At 43.8% G+C, this 21,900-nt stretch overlaps 1 protein-coding gene across 6 annotated transcripts in view; it reads right to left on the minus strand.

Annotated features, from left to right (window-relative positions):
- The window catches only part of MARCHF8 (membrane associated ring-CH-type finger 8), an 89,466-nt gene extending 68,488 nt beyond the window's left edge, over positions 1–20,978 (minus strand). For 2 of the 6 annotated variants that reach the window (XM_030452993.1, XM_030452988.1), the window contains exon 1: positions 20,659–20,737. Coding sequence is in view for 2 of the 6 variants with exons in the window: in XM_030452987.1 (XP_030308847.1) it covers positions 20,659–20,886 (228 nt within the window). In the remaining 4 variants the exon portion in view is untranslated. Of the gene's footprint in view, positions 1–20,120; positions 20,305–20,389; positions 20,606–20,658 lie in introns of those variants that run through there. The other 4 variants (XM_030452987.1, XM_030452992.1, XM_030452990.1 and 1 more) reach the window with 4 other exon arrangements.
- Between the last annotated feature and the right edge of the window lie 922 nt (positions 20,979–21,900).

Genomic DNA, 21,900 nt, shown 5'->3' on the forward strand with positions numbered 1-21,900 from the left:
GGCAAGGGTTGGAAGAAAGAACTGCCCACTGTAAGAGAAGATCAGGTTTGTGACCACCTGAAGAACCTTAAAGTGTACAAGTCCATGGGACCCAAATGGGATACACCCACAGGTACTGAGGGAACTGACAGATGTGGGTGCTAAACTGCTCTCTGTTATATTCCAAAAGTCATGGCAGCCCTGTGAAGTGCTCACTGACAGGAAAAGGGGAAACATAGCCCCCATTTTCAATAATGGAAAGAAGGATGAACCAGGGAATTACATACCAGTCATTCTCACCTCCCAGCACTTCAGCTGGGATGGCTGCGTCACCCTCCTGTGCAAATCCCCATTGATTCCTTTGGGGTGTCTCTGAATACCTGATTGGTATTAAATACAAGAACTAAAGAATTCAAGGAAAACCTGAAAACGAATGGAAGACCAACATTTACCAATCTGCAACCTCTGGCAATAATTGATGAGAAGAAGGAACTTTTTACTGTAAAAATTCAGAGGAAAAAGCAGCAAAGTCAGCAGTGAAAAGAGCAGCAAACAGTAGCAAGACCAGGGAAAAGGAACAGTGACCCTGGTGGCGGGCAGCTCGAGGTGGTGATTTCTTTGGAGGGTGAAAAAGCAATAAATTGTTTCCTTTCACCCCTTAATAGCCCTTACCCTGGGGTGACTCACTGAGTAACCAAATCAGGTTTAGTACATGAGAAGGGACAACTGACAACAACAGGTACCCTCAGTATAACAGAACCAAATGGCAGACCACTTGAAATCCCACTTCTATCATCCATTTCATCAGGCCCTCAGTTTCCCAAGCAACAAAACAAGAACATAAACCAGCCACAAGATGAACCTAACAGTCTGTAAACTGCTGATTATTCCACTGAGAAATGCCATTGGAAGAACCCTGGTAGAGGAAGCAATTCTGTTGTTCCTCACTCTGTTGTTCCTCACTCTAGCTGCCAGAGATTCCTGGGTAGATTGGGGCAAGTAAGCACAAAACATGATTTCCTTTCTGTGGTTTGGTATCTACAGGAATCTAAAAACATGCAGTATGAACTTCAGATTTTATTAGCTCATTTTAACTTCAGAACATAGGAAGTCCATCATATTCCCCAGCTAAATGGCATACGCTGGAGAACTTCAACAGAAGCTCTGGAGTTGTAAAGGCAGTGGCTGCAGATGTCCTTCCCAAAGAATCCTGAAGATGTATGTAGGGGTATACACATGCTTTGGATTACTAATAGGAAGGGGAAAATATTTCATTCAAATATGTAATTTTCTTTCCTACTTAGGATAAGTATTCTGGATTATAAAAGAATGTCTTTTTGTGTGTAAAGGACAATCTCTCAAAATTGTGGTAGAAACAAGACGACAGTCAACAGAGGGAGTTGGAAGGAATTTCCCCTGTGAGTCATTCCAGTCTACCCCAAGACTCTTCCTTACACTTTTCTTCAACTACCCATCCCCCATTAATGACAGTGAGCTGGTCACACAGGTCATTGGTTTGACAATCTGTTGCAGGGTGGGCGGGTTAAAATTAAAGCAACAGATTGCTGCTGTCCAGATAATCCAGACACTGCAGTGCTGTGCATTTCCCTGACAATCCAGCCATGAAATTGATGCAGCTTGTGGAAGTCAGGGGACCCACCAGCTGCAGGCTGGAAAGTGCTGCCCTGAGGCTTTGTGAATTGATGCTGTGAACTCTGCTCTTCTGAAACTATCTCCTCTCTGCAGCACAAAACCTGAACAACCCAAGCCTCTGAAGAAACCTCTGACTGCTGCTAAAGAAAGTGGGGTAAAGTGGAAGGGAGAGGGAAGGGAGAGGGAAGGGAGAGGGAAGGGAGAGGGAAGGGAGAGGGAAGGGAGAGGGAAGGGAGAGGGAAGGGAGAGGGAAGGGAGAGGGAAGGGAGAGGGAAGGGAGAGGGAAGGGAGAGGGCAAAAAGACAAAGAAAAGACAAAGAAAAGACAAAGAAAAGACAAAGAAAAGACAAAGAAAAGACAAAGAAAAGACAAAGAAAAGACAAAGAAAAGACAAAGAAAAGACAAAGAAAAGACAAAGAAAAGACAAAGAAAAGACAAAGAAAAGACAAAGAAAAGACAAAGAAAAGACAAAGAAAAGACAAAGAAAAGACAAAGAAAAGACAAAAAGACATCTGTTGGTTTTGGGTTTTTTTGTTATTGTTGTTCTGATGCTAGCAGAAGCAATTAACTTTCCTTACCTAACATTTCAGCTGGATATAATTTATGTCTACTTTCTTGTCATGGTACAAGCCTAGCAGGTAACAAAAGAACCACGTGGCGGCTCACTCTGCCTCATCCCCCCTTCTCTTCCCTCCCCCCCCAGTTCAAGATGGCGAGGAGGAAATCCACCTAATACCTCGTGGGTCAAAACAAGGACAATGAGTGTCACACACGCCAGTTATGGTCACAGGCAAAACAGACTCCACTTGAAGAAAAAATCAATTTAATTTATAATAATCAAATCAAAACAGGGCAAAAAGAAAACAAAAAAACAGAGCTTAAATACTTTATCCTACCTCTCTCTTCTTCCTGGGCCCACATTACTTTGTTCCCAGTATCTCTGCCTCCAACCCCCAAGCAGGACAGGGGAACAGTAAGTGAGGTTTACGATCTGGCTGTCACACGTTGTTTTCTGCTGCTCCTTCCTCCTCAGGGAGAGGGAATCCTTAGAGTCTTCCCCTACTCCAATGTGGGGTCCCCCTCCAACGTGAGTCCTTCCCACCAGGTGCAGCCCCTCAGGAGCAAACTGTTCCAGCGTGGGAGGCCCACAGAACCATGGGCTGCATGGGGAACAGTCATCTCCACGGCTACAGGTCCACAACATCTATTCTGTGATCCTCTGCAGGCTGCAGGTCCACAACAGCTCCAACAGGATCCTTCACAAGCTGCTTCACGACTGCTCCACCATGATCCTTCAGGGTCTGGTCCACTGTGCTCCTCCATGGGTTACAGGGGGTCTGTCGTCTCCACACGAAATGTAGAGGAACACTGTTACCTTCTCCCCCTCCTTCCTCAACATCACTCTCCTCTGGTGTTGCTCTCTCTCTTTCCCTCTTCTCTGCCCTGAGCTCTTACCACTCGGTGTTTCCCTGTCTTGAATATGTTCCTTGCAGAGCTGCACATTCATGGTCCCTGATGGCCTGAAGCAGGGCCGGACACTTTGGATCCGGAGAGCCTGCAACTGCACAGGACCCATCCCTGGGTCCCCTCCCCTGCTACAAAGAAACGGCGCCACATCAACCCAGATCATTTCCGTACACTACATTTTTCATATCTGCAAATATTTTCAATCCCATTAGCTTGTGCTGGCTATAGTTTGAAAGCTTTTATTTATTTTACTTTGAGCTTGTCCCGGACTCCTCCCCTACTAATGTAGCTTGTGCAATCCTCTTCTAGAGATGACAGCTGTGCATTTTCAGAAGTAGGATCCTGCATCTGTTTCATTTTGGTTTACTGTACCTTAATCAGTACTTTGTTAACAGCATTATTTAGGAGAGGTTATTAAGCCTCATGCATTTCACATGCATTTGTTAACTTGACAAACAAATCTATTCAAGGAAGCTTAAGGGAGATAAACTAATCCTTCTTTCCCTGCAGCACCTTTGACACTGCTGGACAAATGCAACATCAAAAGTGAAAGAAACCTTGTACTCACCCCAGGCAGATGTAATTCTGGATTATTGCTATTTACAGCTATGCCTCTGCCCATGTATCTTGCACTGTTTACTAGCTCAGCTGCAATTTCTCCCTTTGTTATCTCAATTCCTCCTTTTCTCCACTTGCTAGTGTCCTAAAAAGAGCCTTCTTAGTGTCCTAAGAAGTTCAAGAGATTTTTCTTCTAATTGTTTTTAATCATGTTATTATTTAGTTGAAATCAAAAGAAATGCTTAGAAAGGGGACAACAGATCCTTCTTCATGTTACCCACATTCCTTTAGAAAGCTTCTCAATATAGAGAAATACATGTAACTGTAGGCTACATACAACACATAGAGAAATACAGTACCTGCCAGGCTGACTCCTCTCAAAATAAGAATATGATTGATTTTACAAACATAATACAACTAGACAAGCAAGCTGTTAAACTACAGCAACAATAAATAATGGTTCCAGAGTTCTTAGCTCCCTTGATTTCAGGGGAAGCTAAGCAGGATCTGCACCTCTGAAAAACATATTCCTTAAAATCTATTCCCTTCCAATCACATCAACTGCAAAGTGCAGCTATGAATGAGTCTGGTAGCATTCAGAAAAAAACAAAACAAATGTCACTTTCCTCTGTTCCAATGATAAAATAATACAGTCATTACAGTCCCTTGAGAAGAAAATATATTTATTTTGTCCTCTTATGCTAATAATAGTAGCTTACCTACACACACAAAGAAGCAAACTTTCCTGAACTATATCAGTGGACTGATAGGTAATAACAGCACTTCCCTTGTACATTTGTTGATTAAATAGTCCATCATAATCATACTAAAACCAATAATCCCTGGGACAGTCTCTAACTATAACAAACAAAAAGAAACTGAGGTAAACCAAGTTTCATTTTCTACACTGGAGAATCCTAATGGGATTCTGGGAGAGGTCAGCAGCCAGCAAGTTGCTCTGCCTGCTCCACTGAATTTCCAAGTCCCTTTGCATAAGAGGGTGCCATAAGTTCTTTTGCTTAGATAATCATTGTCATACCTCAACCCTTTACATTAAACACCTGCCCCAAGGTGCTTCCAAACAGAGCCAGCTCTAGCATATGCATCACACCACAAGCTGTCTTTACAGTTTTGATGTAAGTAGGATGTAATAGCACAGCATGTACAGGACTTGCCTTGTTATCACTCCTAGCCATGATCCCATCAACTCCTACAATGAATACAGATTGGCTTCTTCAGAAATTGATGCCCCCTCTAGAGGAGGCATTTGTCCCTCTGCTTTGGCACTGAAGCTACCCCGCAGAGCAAAAATCAGGTTGTGTTTATCACATGGCTCAAATTAAATTTTTCTTGAAGATATGGATGATGCCTTGCTTCTTCATAATGTTAATTGTCAGATAGCAACACACCACAGTACTGTGTCTACAGTTTCTGGGAAAAGCTGTTTTTCTTTCCTCACTATGTGTCCAAAAGCACTGCTGAGCAGTTATCTACATAGATTCCATCACACTGGTGCTGCAATGGTTAATGCATCTTTTTCGTACCAGCTCAGAGAAATGGTAAAGAGAGAGCAGTGGTGAGGTGTCATAAAGTTTGAAATTCTTAAAGGGAAATAAAAAAGGTCAGATTACTGTGAACACAGACCTGGGAATGGCTCACTGAGATTTCTGCAGTTGGTCTCCTGCAATTTCAGATCACCCTGTAACAGAAAGGTCCACAGTACATCCACTGGACACAAACCACACTTGCCTCCCCACTATTCATGGGCAAAAGCCAAACTCCACAAAACTATGACATACGAGGGAAGAACAGCAAATCATGTCAAGAATAAGGCAACACCCCAGACCTCCAGAATACTATCAGGAAAGACCCACAGGATCATTATGATTTGGCAAAGCACTCCATATGATAGCTTATGGCTTTTAAAAGAAGATGTTAATGAAGGTTATAATCAATTAAAAACATGAAAAATTCTAATACATCAGTAGAGACCACTTAGAGGAATCTGCAGCAATTTGCAGGCCAAGTTTCTAGTCTAGTACAGAAATCCACATGATCTAATGTAACACCTACAGATAACCTATGGTCACTTTCAATTCTCTACGACAATCCTTTTGAGGTTCATGAAAATCTAAGTTCTGAAATCCAGTGAAAAGTTGCTTAGTATTTTATCTTAAAAATAATTGACTATTAAAAACAAATGCATAAATTTACATAGAAGACAAAAGAAGCCTGTGTCACTCATACAGTGTAAATATTTACAATGCAAGATGTAAAACAATCTCATCATTGTTCAGTGAGAACATGGCTTACATTTTGTATTGTACACAGATAACAAAGATGCATCTTTAAGGAAATCCTTTGCTATATCACTTATTTTCCATTACATAAGAGGGTAACAGTTGTAAAAGGTATTTATGACAAAGAGCCTAAGAAAATTCTTCATTATTAATTGCTACCATGCAAAACATTCCTCTTAAGCCAGAGAAGAATAATACACTATTGACTAAATGATTCCATGTTTTGAAGAAGTATGCAATCATTCCTTAGTTGTCTCTGGGTAAGATGCAATTACAGAATCACAGAATCATCCAGGTTTGAAATGACATCTGAGGCCATCAAGTCCAACCCTTGACCCATTACTGCAATGGTTACCAGACCATGGCACTGAGTGCCACATCAGTCTCTGCTCCATCCAGGGATGGAGAATCCAACACCTCCCTGGGCAGCCCATTCCAATGTCTGATCACCCTCTCTGTAAAGAATTTCTTCCTAATATCCAACCTAAACCTCCCCTGGCAGAGCTTAAGACCATGCCCTCTTGTCTTATTGAGAGTTGCCTGGGAAAAGAGACCAATCCCCCTCTGGCTCCAACCTCCTTTCAGGGAGTTGTAGAGAGTGATGAGGTCTCCCCTGAGCCTCCTCTTCTCCAGACTGAACAGCCCCAGCTCCCTCAGCCCTTCCTCACAAGACTTGTGCTCAAATTGGAGCTCCCAAGCCCAGTGTCTTCAGAAGTTCAAGAGCAGAGTAAAAAGAGCCATGTATCCTGTATCTGATGCTTCAACAAACTTGTATGACATCAATAAATTATGCTCTCAACCTTAATTTCCCACATTTTAAAGCAACCTAAACTTCTGATGCTACATTAGCTACTAGAAGTAATATAACTGCCAAAAGTTAAAAGTGAAAAATTTTAAATACATTTTCAATACAGAGGAATACAATGAGTCATTAAAGTAGAACAGATTTCAGTGAAAGGTTTTCATTGGGAAGTATATTCTGGCACAGGATGTCTAATTTATGGTTGCTTTGTTGCCATCTTTTTCCATGTCCAAGAACCCCCTATCCAGAGGGCAACATGGGAAGGACCAGCACTGTGAGCTGCATAAGAACTTGTTCTTCAGGCAGAATAACCAGCCCCACAGATAAAAGTTACCATCTTTAACTTTATTCCAAATGTCACCAATATAGAGATGTGCTCACTGGCTGCCATTCAGGAAGGCAAATAATTTATGTTCTTCATTTTAGTTCCTTCTGTGCAATATAAGGATAACAGCACTTCTTCATCTTCCTCTCCAAGCAATTTCAGCCCCAGCTCCTGTGTGGATGGTCTTGTTCCTCACCATGGCAATGTACAGCACCTGGTACAGCACATGCTCAAGTGCTACAGCAAGACAAGCAATAAGAGCAGTACAAATCTGAGCCACTCCTTCAGCTTCACACCTGCATTCTCACCAAAAATTGCATGATCTGATTTGAGACAGTTGCTAGCCAGACAAACATGGTGCTTTTCATCAACTTCAACACAAAAATTATGCTGTGAGGAGTTTAAGAACCTTGGCATGACAGCACTATCATTAAAAAGTAAAGCTGTATAAAGCCTGTAGACAGACTCCAGGTCTGTGAATGGAATTAATCCCCCTCCAGTGTCAGATTAAGATGACCTCTTCCAGGTGCAACTTTATCATGGGATATATTAAGTGGTTAAAAGGCTGAATGTGCTCTTCTTCTAGCAAGTGTTCCTGGGGGAACTTAAAGGCCAGAAAACTGATTTAAAAGGGCTTACAGACAGCCTGGCTTCCGTCACACCAGCTCCCCATGCCAGTGCTTGACACCAGCATGAACTGGCAGCAAAGCATCAGCACAGCATCTTTTCACTAGTGTGCTTACACATGTATGTTCTGCCCATCCTCCTGCCACAACAGTGCTCTGTGCCACTGGAAAATAAGGGACTGGCATTACTGAACACCACAGACAAGGCATTCCTTACTACAGTCCATAAAGGGCCATTCATCCCCACCGTATCTAAAATAGATACTGGATAACATGAATACGTGACTGTGGATTCCTTTAACTTTTTGTCTTCTTAACATAGACAAGAAATCAATGTCCAATAGTTGCATCCTCACCCATTGTCCTCATTCTCAGTTACATAATCAAGTGCTAATGCTTTCTGTCATAGCCAGTATTAATCCTTCCATTTCTACAAATACTTAGAAGTTTAGAGATGTTGTAGAATCATAGAATCAGCCAGGTTGGAAAGGAGCTCTGGGATTATCAAGTCCAACCCTTGAACCATTACTGCAATGTTTACCAGACATGGCACTGAGTGCCACATCCAGTCCCTTCTTAAAAACCTCCAGGGATGGAGAATCCAGCACCTCCCTGGGCAGCCCATTCCAATGTCTGATCACCCTCTCGGTAAAGAAATTCTTTCTAATGTCCAACCTAAACCTCCCCCGGCACAACTTGAGACCATGCCCTCTTGTCTTGCTGAGAGTTGCCTGGGAGAAGAGACCAACCCCCCCCTGGCTCCAACCTCCTTTCAGGGAGTTGTAGAGAGTGATGAGGCCTCCCCTGAGCCTCCTCTTCTCCAGGCTGAACACCCCCAGCTCCCTCAGCCCTTCCTCACAGGAATTGTGCTGGATCCCTTCATAGCCTCCTTGCTCTTCTCTGGACCTGCTCCAGGACCTCAACCTCCTTCCTAAACTGAGAGGCCCAGAACTGGACACAGGACTCGAGGTGTGGCCTCACCAGCCCTGAGTACAGGGGCAGAATCCCTTCCCTGGACCTGTTGGCCACACTGTTCCTGATACAGGCCAGGATGCCACTGGACTTCTTGGCCACCTGGGCACACTGATGGCTCATGTTCAGCTTCATCCCGGGTTCCTTCCCACGGTTCTGGGCAGTATTTGGAGCATCCTAAGCTCAGGAACACCCCTGTACAGCACCATCTCTCCGTAAGCCCCTGGGCTTACCTCGGGTTTTCACTGTCACCACCTCTGCTGGTCGCTGAACTACCATTTTTTATGAGACATTTAGAGAAAGAGCACAAAACTCCACCAATCCATTCCTGTGTACTTGCAAGATCTGTATTCAATACCATAAAATCAAATCCATCACAGCTTTCTACTACCAGAACTAAAGCAGCATTTATGAAGTCCATCTGTCATCGGCTACCTGCTCATTACCAGTGAACAGCAGCAGAAGGCTGCTGAGACAGAGTGAAGTATCTAGGTACAGAGAAATTGTGCCTACTCGTGAGAAACCCTGAGAACTGTACGGCTCTGTTTCTTGCTGCTGGAGAAGAGGCTGACTTGCAGTGCTCTGTTGCCATACTGCTTAATGACTTCTACTTTTTCCTCCAGCAGATATTTTAAGCGTTTAGTAAAGGTGAGAAGAAGCCCAGGCCATTAGAGAGCAACATGCTGTCAGAAAAAAGAGGTGGTTTAGAAGGAACTTAGTGATAGTTGGGTCAGTATGGTGGAATGGACTCTAGGATGCTGCTGTGCTTCCACAGGGCAAGCAAAATAAATTGATATGGGAAATTGTCCAAACAGAGAAAGGCATAAAATAAAATTCAAGATCATGGCCACATCATTGATATTAATTGACACATTAATTAAAGCCACATTTTTCAACCCAATCACATTTAGAAGTGGCTTTTTTGTCTTCTTCCCTAACAGATGCTCTTTGCTTTCCACTAGTTTAGACAGGAGCCAGAGAGATGAGACAAGTTACTAAATAATGCAGATGTGAGCCTGGTGCCTGAAAGCACTATTGTAAAATCTAGAACATTCATGAAGACAAAACCTAGGAGCAATAGCAGTTTGTATCAGGTATCTTTTGAAACTGAAGGCAAGGAGAAAAATGTTTTGTTGTTGTTGGTTTTGAACTGAAATTTCATCAGTCCTAGAGGAAAATGTATTACTGGAAAGAGGGGAGAACTGGACTTGTCTAGGCTACACCATAATTTTATATCATCTACATTCAGAGTTGCAGTGTAATAAACCACCTGATACCACCTCACTCTCCTATATCTGCTGAGCCTTTTGGTTTCCTTTTCTAGGCAATTATGATTATAGTAATTTCAGGGACATTTGCTCTTCAAAAAAATTGAGAAAAAAAATTCTTACAGCCAAATAATTTGAATTAGGCTAATGGAGAAAAAAGGACATGTTTCTTTATTAACCATTTTTAAATGGCAAATGCAAGATATATTTTTTCAAATTAAAAAAAGACAAGTACTATCTTGCCCAAGTGCAACAGATTTTGGAAATTTGAGACAAAATCTCCTCAGTTTTTTGCTCACTTAAAACAGTTGGCTTGTTCCACTTCATAAGCAGTTTCATCTTTGGCACAGGCCCTCACACATGGGCTGTAAAGCAGCATCAAGGTGGTCATAAAGTACTTAAAGATGAAGGACACTAATTCTGCTATTTTTTAAGAAACAGGAATCCAGAAGTGATCAAAACACTCCTGCTTTCTCCTTGAAGGATTCAATCATTCCCTTCAGTCTTTGTGCTTAGGAACAGGCACAGTCCCCTCTGTGTCACAAGTAACTTCGTGCCTGACACAGTCCTTCTCCATTATTGCTCTCTCTGAATCAAGCATAAAGCCTTGGTCCTGGGGCAAATTACACCTCTTGTTTTACAGGGACATGTGCTATTCAGTGAATGGCAAAAGGTCCTATTACTGTTCTCTGTCAAAGAAGTAATTTGGTACAATCTCACATCACCTTACTTTTCTGCAGTTAAGAGAAGTCCCATAACTCAGCAAGGCCAGCTGATCTCACACACCTGATAGAAACCATCTAACTTAAAAATGAAACAAAAAAGAGGTTAAAAAGTATTCAGACTGAAATCTTAGTGAATGTTATATATCTCAGCTGAAAAGGTTCCCCCTTCCTTTTTGTGCTGCTTCTGCAGCAAAGAAAAGCTCTTACAATGCTCAGCCAATGCTGCCCAACAGCTTCAAGCAGGGATTGATAACATAACACACATACATATGTTCATTTGCGTGTTCATGGAGTGTTCAGTTTTGGTTTTTTGTTGAGTGAGTGTGTTATTCTAAAGAGAAATTTTTCTCTAGGAAGAGATGCTGTTCTTAGTGGGCATCTCTGCCTGAAATGAAGACACTGCTGGCAACAGTGCAGCCTATGGCATTTAGCTGGGGCAAAGACAATCCAGTGCAAAGCAGTGTCTGGTCTCCACACAAAATTCCCCTTCCAGACACTGATTCTGCCCAGACTTCCATAACTGGCAAAACAGAGATGTCATTTGAGTCTCTGACTTTGTCCTGTGTGCAGATTATGAATTAGACTACTTCTCTGATTAGATTTCAGCTGTGGAATTAAAAGGTAGATTATTTTTAGCAATTATCTAATTGAGCTGGAGCACCAGTCATTTGTAAGATATTTTACATATGCAACATTTAGTATCTCTTAAAAAATCAAACTCTATCAGTCATTTATGCAGGGAAGAGAGGAAAGAAGTAGCAGCTATCATAAAGCTGAGAAGAGATTTCTGAAGACCTTCAGGCTTCTCACTGAAAGCCTAGAAAAAAATGGCAAGGGGAGAGGTCTGGAAGGGCACAACCACCTTCACACACCAGTGATGAGAACACTTGAAAACCTGAGTCACCTCTCTGATACTTGTCATGTTGGAGTGGCATCTTTTCTAGAAGGGGTTGTAGAGGCCCCCATGACAGCATACTGAACTGTTTTACTGCTCATGAGGTTAAAGCATGACTTAGCCTGCCTGCTAGTGATTTTTTTTTTCTTTTTTCTTTTTTTTTTTTTTTTGGCACAGTCTGATAAAGAAAGGAAAAAAGGCCCACAGAATAAAGACTTGGCTCACAAACTTAACAACTCTTCTTGACTCACAGGGTTTGCTGAAGACTGAGAATAAACAGCACCTCAGAAAAACAGATCATCTGTGCTGCAGGATGTCTCTGTCACTGGCCTTAGTGGGATGCACTGTGTACAGTCAAATTGGTATCAAATCTCATCCCCTGTTGACAAGAATTACTCTCAGGCTTGAAACACAACAGTTTTGTCATCTTTTTAAATTACCTCTTCCAGGCTAAGATGTCTCATATGCATTACTTAGATTACATCAACCATGAAGGCTGTTCATGAGCCACACAGGATACAGCTCAAAGGAGGCCACTCAGAGATTAGATTATCAACTGCCTGAGTTTCTCCCCCCTTATTCACAGAAGCAGCAATGCAAACTGTGTGACAAGGGATGAGTATGTGATTTGTGGGGTCATGTGGAAAGGGAGATAATACCAAAGCACCAAGATGCTACTGGCAAATGTACCTTTCCTCAGCAGAGCATCCATCCTGGAGCAGAACCATCCCTGCAGCTTCCTCCCACAGACCCTGCAGCAGGCACAGCCACTAAGGACAGGCTAAGCCTAATGCACACAGGCATTACAAACCTGAGAGCCTAAATCCAGCAGCTCTTGGGGACTTGAAAATGCAGTTGACAAGCAGCCAACCAGCAGCATAACCAGCAGAATGCCTGCAAGGCATCACAGCCCTACCAAGTCTGTGCAAAGCACCTGTAGTAGTGCACATCTGAAAAACTTCTCAGTTGGCATTCAAAGATGGGTAAGACTGACTAAACACGTGTCCTAGTGACAAGCAGATATCAAGTACAAGCTCAAGTACACAGAAAAAGCAAATAACTATAACAAATGTCTAACAGACACACGGAAGATCACAGCCAAGAATACAACACAAGGTGGATCTAATTCCCTCTCTATATAAAGAACTGATACTGACTCCACTCCCTGGACCACACAATGCTAGTCTTGCTTCTTGCCATAGTATCACTATCAAATGAAAACAAGTGAGAAATCTTATCTTGAATCAAATGTGTTCAACAGTAACTGAGCTGGGATCCTTATCTTGTGGTTGGAGAAGTTGATATCAATGTCACTAGTGAATAAAAACCTGGAACTATAGCAGATACAAGTGTCTCAAGGTCTCCAAAACACCAAATGTTGACTATGGGAGACTCTTTATGAGAAGAAGAAAACCACCAGAAGACTACAAAGCATAAATCAGACTTACCCTACTGCATTTGGCACGTAGACAGGTAGTAGAGAAGCTTCTACACCTCACTACATGCATCTCAGATGCAGCCTAAGGCTAGCTAAGCAGGGATAGAAAGCATGGAGCATTTAGGCAGCCTGGTAGGAGGCACAGGGCTTTGCCCACCTCCTGCTGCTCTGAAAATGCAGCTAATACAGCACTTGCACACTGCCTTACTAGAAGTAAAGCCACACATTTCCTTTCAGAATGTAATCAGAGGGATCAGGGAAGGCTGAAGGGGAATATTTTTGAACCTCTTCCCATTTGGAAAATAGTTCTCAGTGATTTGCCTGGAAACCATTACAGTCTAGTTTTCCTGCACTTCCAGGAAGGTACCTCTGCAATGCTTTCGGAGGTGCAGAGCTCCACAGGTGTACCTGGGCAGGACTCACACACACACCTGCCAAAGCATGTAGCAGCTTGTACAGAACCACGGGCAGAGATTTCAAGGGTTGCAATCTTGTGATAGAAGCAACCCGGTGATTATTTCTGTAGCATTTGAAAGCCTTAACTCCAGTGGTCTCATTAGGAAGTTACGTTCCCCTGTCAGGCCTGATCCTAGGATGAAGGGTACAAAATAGCTTAATAGCTATCACAAGAATCACAGAAACATCTCACACAAAAGAACTGCTAAAAGGCTATATATAGAGTTTTCATGCCTCAAACCAATGAGACATTTCAAGGCTACACACTGGATAAAAACACTGATGCATTTCAAAGTCTGAGTTTTGATCTATTTTTATTGGCTTCTGCTTTGTTATACCAAGAAGAAAATGACAATCTCCTTCCATCTTTTAACCAAACAGTTAAGTCCCCAGACTGAACCAGCCTAACAAGACATGTAAATTTCCATGGCAATCTCTCCTCCCTTCACTCCCTTAGGTTACCAAACACTAATTTTGCAAAGAGTTTGCTACACATTAAACTTGTAGAGTTTGCTGTGCCCTGCCAGTTCTAATTTAGTAACAATACTTGAGTTTTTGCCCCTAGGCTCTCAGGCCTTGCAATGGAAGAAGACCATCCCAAGAGCAGAAGGATTCACTGAGTCTGATGCCCTGCAGTTTGGTACCCTGGGGCTGCAGGCTTCATACAGGCTACTCACCCACATGAGCTGCCTTGTGTTTAAAAAGTGCTATTTCCAAGGGCTTTGGCACAGGGTAATGCTGCAGCTCCAAGTTGGGACACTGCAAGTTAAATTCCCTTTTTCCTGCAATGTCTACAGTTACGGCAAATATTTAACATTTAGCCAACAGGTTCAGAAGTTACTTGCTGTGTGATTGCATAAGTTCACTCCCCCTTGTAAAGAAAGCTAGAAAATATTGAAAAAAAAACCCAACACAACCAAGAACCTTACCAAAAAACCATGATACAGTTGAAAACTGAGATGCAGGAAACAAAGGTATCCATAGGTGAAGTAGCTTAAACCAGAAAATAAAAGCCAGAAGCAGGCACAAGATTCAGATTTCCTGTCTCTCACAACAAACCTTTAGCTACAAGGGAACTTCCTTTTTCTTTTTCTTTTTTTTTTTTTTTTTTTTTTAAAGCTATGTGTATTCTCTTTGCAACATGACAACAATTTAGTTCACTATAATTAATACTTTTTGGTATAATAAACCTTTCCCATCCAGAGATCATTTGCAATGTCAAAAACCAGCAGCTCCTCTGCAAATCTTCAGCCTGCTTATTTTTTTTATGCATGATATGCATGCACGTACACACACACAGTTTTTGGAAGCAACTTAAATGTAAACGATTGGTCACAGATTGTGCTGGAGAAAAAAACACTGACATTAGTACTTTCTACTCCTGGCACTTCCCTTTCATATTTGGCAGGCGAACTCTAGATGAAAAAGCCCCTGGAATCTATAATGACAACAATCACATTAAAATGGTCAACATTTTTTATGCTGAATGGCAAAGGACACTCACTTCATCTCCCAGAAAGCAAGGAAAAAGCAAAGCCTACTCTTAACTTCAGGAACAGCCAGGCTGTTCCCATGTGTATTTTTCTCTCAGTCATCACTTATGGTAAACTATTATTAATGTTCTTAACATCATTTTGGTATGTCAGGCTGCACTGGGCTTATTAAGAAAAAAAAAAAATCACTGCCAACTTTCACTTTCTGTTGACTGTAGCAGAGTCCATCATGCTTTTAAGTGCAAGTCCCTTAAGAGCAGCTTGCTGAAGGAGCCCATGAGAAACAGGTGAAAAGGGGACAAAACCACACTCAGATAGGGTAAGGGGAAGCATTTGCAAGTATTTTGTTTTGTAATACGACCCATATTATGAAAGCATAGCAGAACTCTGTATTGAACAACTCCTTGTATTTCAATCCATCTGTCTATATCTATACACATAGAAAAAAAAAATGCCACATTTTTCCATTAGTTTTCCTCTTCTGATGATTCCATAGATACAAGAGATTATAACAAGGGTTGCTCTAGTATTGAATCCTCCTCAGTAGCTCACACTGCTTTTGCAACTAGAAATAGAGGGATCAGAGATTAATCCTCTGTCCTGGATAACATGAGGAGCCAGTGACAGTGAAAGTAAATATAAATAGGCAGAGTAGGCTCTTCGGCTTGCTGCAGCCCCCCTTGGTTTCTAAGGGGGCTCTTCCACCAAGAGATGCCTTAAGAGGTCATTATGAATAAAATGAAAAAAGGCAACTCTTTTGTAAGGCCCAGAGTAACTGAGAAAGGAGAAGCTCCCACTAATAATCCCTGTGACATCACCTTCCCTCTCCCAGGAAGGTAAAGGCCAGGTTCAGCTCTGCTGCCAAGAGAAGCACTTAACAGTAGCAAGAGCTAACTCAGTGTATCTCACTGTTTAATTACTGCTACAGGGCAGGTTGTACACAGAGAGTCTCTTGGTTGCTGTTCAGTTCATCCTACACAAATGATCCTCTTCTGGCAAAATTCAGTAAGCAGTAACCATCAGCAACAGGAATCAGGGCAACACATGGGACCGCCCCACTGCTGTCCCTGCACAAACTCTTGAGTAACAAGAAAGTGGAATGTAAAACCCAACCCCGGCAACAAGAACAGAAGCACATTCGCCCCTCTTCAAGCTGCACCAATGGCACTGAGTTATAAGCAGTAAGTCTGAGTGACAAATTATTCTGGTCATTAGAATCAGGGGATCAGAACCAGGTTATTAAGAATTGGGTTTTTTCTACAGATACTCTTCCTTGCAGGCACACACAATAGAAACTGTAAAGCTTTTTTAAAAATACATCTGAGAAGGAGGGAAGCACCAAGAATTTGCATGCTTTTTGAAAACATTAGCCACTTTCTCTGTAACTTTGCATCCTTTCTGTTTTGTTTTTTTCTTGTCACCCCAGATCCTTCTATGTGTCCTTCCTTCCCCCCTATCTTATCCAACTCACACTTTGATTCAAAGAGAAACACTTCTCATCCTGTGTCCAGAACAGGGCAAAAATCAAGCCACCTGCTCAGGGAAGAACAGCTGGGAATATTTTTATTCCCTGTAAGGAACCTCCTAGCCTTCATGGTGTGTAAGCACAAGATCTTACTGAAGCTACAACAAACCTAGGGATAAACTCACACTCAGTAGTTTCCAATCACCTGTTAAATGACATTTCTAACTCTAATGCCTGTTTTGCCCAAGGAGAAGCTCTGGAATGTTTGTTCATGGCCAGCCTTACGTACAGATTGGACTGCTGACATGTATTCTGGCCTCCTTTGGAGGGCATACAGATAACAAGGCATACATAAATAATACACAATATCTACCTACCTCAAAATGTACAATATTTATATTCTATATTGATTCTAGTCACAGGTTTACAACTTGAATGAGTATGCAGGAACAAAGTGCTCATCTACTAGCTGACCTGATTTCATTGAACTATGGAAAACTGCAGCCTCAATTTCTAGGCTCTTTTAGTATTTTCCAGCTGTTAAACATATAATGGGCATCAAAATTTTCAACAGTTTTCTGTAGAGTTCAATCAACCAAAACATTCTGCCAGGTCTCTGGTTAAATTCAAGATGTGCTACCAAGCTCCACCATTTGCCTGCAGGCATCAAAGGTGAACTCCAGAAAGGCACCTATTTAAAAGACAAAGACATTCAATGGTAACCTTGACCTAAACCAGACTAAACTTTATAACCAGCTGGGCACATAAAAAAGGCCAGCCTTACCTCTGGTCTCTGGAGAAAGAAATTGCATGCACTAGAAACTGTGGATAGTTGAGGGATCTCTCTCTGCTTCTGGACTGTCTAGTGATGAGTTACATTTAAGAATAACACAGCTCTTGAAGTCTATCTTTAATTGAAAAAAGGCTGTTCTTTCCAGGGCACTTGTCTATTTACTTAACCCAGAATCAATAAACACAATGTAGTCAGTTATTTGTTATTTTAACACTTCACATGAATGTCATTAGATACCTTAATAAAAGACCAGAAAAATACTGTGGGAAGAAGTGAAAAAGACTGTTCTGGAAATCATGAGTTCTCTGGACAAGTGGTGTTTTCAGAAGCAGCCAGACAACATAACTAAGAAAACTGGCCCTAACTTAGTGAAGAGGGTTTCAAGAACCTGGAGCTGTGTAACTTTGCGAAGAACAAAGCCCACACAGAAAGTTTAATGCAAACTCTGCTATGCCAATGCAAGCTGTGACCAGATCTTTGCAGTCAATGCACAGGTCACCAAAACAGAAGTCAAAGTAAACCCTTCACAAGTCGTCTCACCATGAATACAGTGAGTAAGATGTTCATGGCTCACTCAGTTCCTGCAGTAGCTATCACTACACGCTCCAGAGAAAGAACTGGAGCAGGCTCATTCCTCAGGAAGATTTCCCCTCCAATACTTTATATCCTAGAAGTGAAGTTTTTCCCAGACTTGAAGTTTGACCACTCTTTATAGCCTTCTACAGCTTTTCCATTCACTGCCTGCCACATGCAGGCACAGTTCAAGCACCATGATGCCCAGGGCTCCTGCAAGCTCCTTCCTTCAGAGCCTGTTCATTTTTTAAAGTAGCCTCTTGCAGAATAGTAGCTAGACACTACACAGGATCAAGAGTTCTTAATACTTTGGGGGGAGGAAGGGCAGGATCAGAGCAAAACAAAATATACAAAAAAGAAAAAATATAAGAGAACATTCCTGATTTCATTTTTCCTGGTGAATGGCCATGCTCACTCTATTCTTCACCACTTCTGAAGCTGGCTGTCCATCAGTCACATTTGGGCTGACTGCTTCTGAGGTGTATGGCTGACAGACCCAGAAGCAGAAGACTCCTTTTTCTTAGGCAGCAGAATCACTTCAGGACTTGAAGGAACCACCTGTCACTCCTTCCTTGAGCAGCATTACTACTAGAAGCTGCCACACTCCAGCAGAGATCTACCTTCCCACTAATACCAGTGTTTGGAAGGGCAATAAGGATATCAAGGCTGTCAGAGAAGAGACCACATTTGTTACATTGCCCTAAGTACATGTGACAGCCTCAGCAGCTGGAAGATGGAGTCCTTTCACCATTGAACATAAGAGAGTTGCTTGTCCAAGTAGTTAGACCTAAAATAACAGAAGTTTGGGTTTTTTTTTTTAAGAAAAAAAGTCATCCAGAAAGTACAGAAAGTTCATACAGTGTGACTAGGGAAAAGCAGCCAGGGGACAGGTGGATTTTCTAGCACTGGAATCATAACTGCCCCATATGGACAGCTTCACCAATTCTAGAAATATCCTTACACTGAGGCAGGAAAATGGTTGCAGCTGTTCTTCCAGTATGACACCCCAAGCCAGAAAACTGCTTCTTTTCAACTCATTTACCTCCCTAAGCAAGACTGCTGATTAGGGCCAGCTTAAAGCTAAGCTCAACAAAGTAAGACAAAACAAACAAAAAAGCAAAATAAATAAACAAAAAGCAACAACAAACCAAAATAACAACAAAAAACCCCAACACCATAACAACAACTATTCAGTGAACTGTTAATTTTTTTTTTAAGTTCACATCAGACTCTAACCAGAGTCACACTGAGCCCTCAGCAAAAGGGCAGTTGTTCAGGCTTCAGTAGTCCTATCAGTTTCAGCAACCACAGCAGAATCAAATTCTGGGCATTTTCTCCATGCAGTTACAAGGGTTGTTCAGAGGAGTCTGACACCAGGCAGTTCAGGCCACAGCTGAAAAGATGCCAACACCCCTCAGCAGGTGTTATTCTGGGTGGCAGGACACATCCTTGAGCCAGGACACTTCATGCTTCCAACAATCCTAATCTAAAGGCAGACTTTGCAGAACACTGCATCAGTGGAAATTCATCAGCATTGATAGGTTTCAAAGAAACCATTACAGGTTTGATAAATAAGTGCTTTTCAAAGAAACTTCCTTTCCTCTGAAAACTATTGACTAGGACTATTATTGGATCAACCTCAGCCTCCTCTGACACAGTCCAGAATTAACTTCAGCAGCAGAAGCTCATTAAGAGTGTTTCTGCTTCAGCTGATGTGTTACTATCAGACCAGCTCTCTTTTTCCACCTCCATCCTCCTTCCAAGATCTCTTTCCACCTCCACTCCAGTTCTACTTAAATTTTTCTATGTTCAGTTCATACTGCTGGGTTATATCACACATTTACTGAGCTTGTCAACTGCACAGCTTGAGCTGTGCCCTCTTGCACTTCAGCTTGAAACAAACTGATTTTGCATTAGCATGTTATAATCCTACCTCTGCTCACACTTCCAGCTTACTCACAGGAGGAAAAGTTGAAGTGTCACGGCTCTAAACAACTTGAATATAACTTTATCTGCCAACTACCTCCAGGAAGCATGAAGGGATTCTCATTCTGCTGTGAAACTTCATGATCTGTTCTATACACATTGTGACCGGGGCCTCTTACGTAGTTTTATCTCTGGTGTGTCCACATTTCCACATCGCTATCTGAATGCAAACTCGGATCCTCCTCCAAATCGGGGACTTAGTGCCAATACACCACCCCTCCCACCCCGCTGACCCGCTCTCAGCACCAGTTCCCCAGCAGCAGTAAAAGCCCTTCCAGCGCCAAGACGCACACAGACGAACTAAGGCTGAGCGGACTAAGACGACGGAGGTGAGAAAGCCTCTTACCCGTGAAGTAGGTGCCATTTCCTCAGCTCCAATCGAGGAACAGCCCCCATCTCTCCCAGCGCAGCCGGAAACCACCGGTACCGGCACCAGCCACCGACGGGTGGCTCCGACCCAGCCCTGGCCCGGCGGGTCGGCGGAAGCGACCCCGCGGCCGCGCTCCCTCCTGCCCCGGCCAACGCGCCCCGGGTGCCGGTGCCTCAGGCCGTGCCGCCCCCGCACGCTGCCTGTTGCTCTCCGTCACACCCGGCGGCTCCCAGGAGGCGCCTCACCTGCGGGCAGGCGCTCCCAACGACGGACCTGGAGGGGCGAGGTGGTGCCCCCGGGGAGGTGGGGGGGGGGGGACGGGACACACACGAATGGCGGCCGCGGGTCAGCGGCCCCCTCGCCAAGCGAGCGGCACCGCGGACAGCCCGCCCGGTGCCCCCCCCCGGCGGCCCGGCCTCACTCCCCGCGCCTGAGGGGCGGCGGACCCGGCTCGGCCCCGGCGGAAGAAGCGGCGGCGGCGGCTCCCCACGGGTAGGGCGGCGGCCGAGCCTACCTTGGTGACCCGCGCAGGGCCGGGGCCGGCGGCTCCTGCTGCTGCCCATATCCGGGGCCGGGAGGCGGCGGGCCGTGGCACCGACAGGCCGGGGACTGGGAGGCTGGTGTGAGGCCGGGCACTCCCGGCTCTCTCGTCCGGCTGCTGTTTACTTGGGTTCCCGGGCCGGGCCGCCGAGCTGTCTGTCAGCGCGCTCCTCGCCCCGCCCCGGCCCGCCCCCGCCGCCATGGCCCGGAGGAGGACGGGGAAACGAGGCGGCCGTGCCCTGGCTCACTCCGGGAGGGAGGGTGAACCCTCCCGGCAGGACCCGGCCCCATCGCCTCCCGGGTCACCGTTCCGCGGCGGGCGGGCTCGTAGCGCTCAGGACGAGAGACGCAGAGGCGTTCCCGCCTGGGGCCGCGCTACCACAGCCCCGTCCCGAGTCCTTGGGCACCTTCACCGGAGGCTTGCGGGCGGGCAGGGAGCGGTTCGGGCCCCTCCGGCAGTGGAGGGGCTGGGACAGGCAGGGGAGGGGGCTTCCCGACAAGCGTGAGGTGACAGGCGGTTTCCGGGTGTCCCGAGCTTTGCTCTCACCCTTAGATCCTCCTGCGACAAACAGCGGTGCTCAGCTCACGTCCAAAGGGAAAACGGCTTGCACTTTATCAGAATTAGAAGAAAAGACCTAAATTAACTTCATAAAGTGCCATTTAACTTTAAAAAAAAATTAAGTATGCTCTAAGCCTGAAGATGTCTTACAGCTACCTTCATGCGGTGCTTTGTATCAGTTGTTCACCTGTATGTGTCGATTTATTAGCAGATTATAAAAACAAAGAGGTTGGAGTACAAACTGGTTGGACTTGGTGATCCTAAAGGTCTTCTCCAACCAGAATAATTCTGTGATTCTGTCAGAAAGGATGCTAATGAAGTTTGCCTCATAGCTAAATCTGGTGCCATACTCTCCGTTGCTATTCCATTTTACAAGTAGCTTACTTTAGTTATTTATTCCCAAAGAGAAATCTTGGGAATCTCCTTAGATATTCTGAAATAGGCAAAATATACTATTGAAGTGAATCATGCAGAGGAAAAAAAAACAAAGTGAGAGCTTTATGATAAGATGCCAAGGGAAAGATTTTCTACATCTAGATGTGGTATCTATCCCTCAGGAAAAAGTGGAAAAGAATAGGAAGACAGGCGGCTTCACAGAACTGCTTCTGTCAGGGCAGCCTGGACAGGAAGGCCGATACCATTAAGAGAAAAACACAG

The sequence above is a fragment of the Calypte anna genome, chromosome 6 (genome assembly GCF_003957555.1).
Source record: "Calypte anna isolate BGI_N300 chromosome 6, bCalAnn1_v1.p, whole genome shotgun sequence".
Lineage (NCBI taxonomy): Eukaryota > Metazoa > Chordata > Aves > Apodiformes > Trochilidae > Calypte > Calypte anna.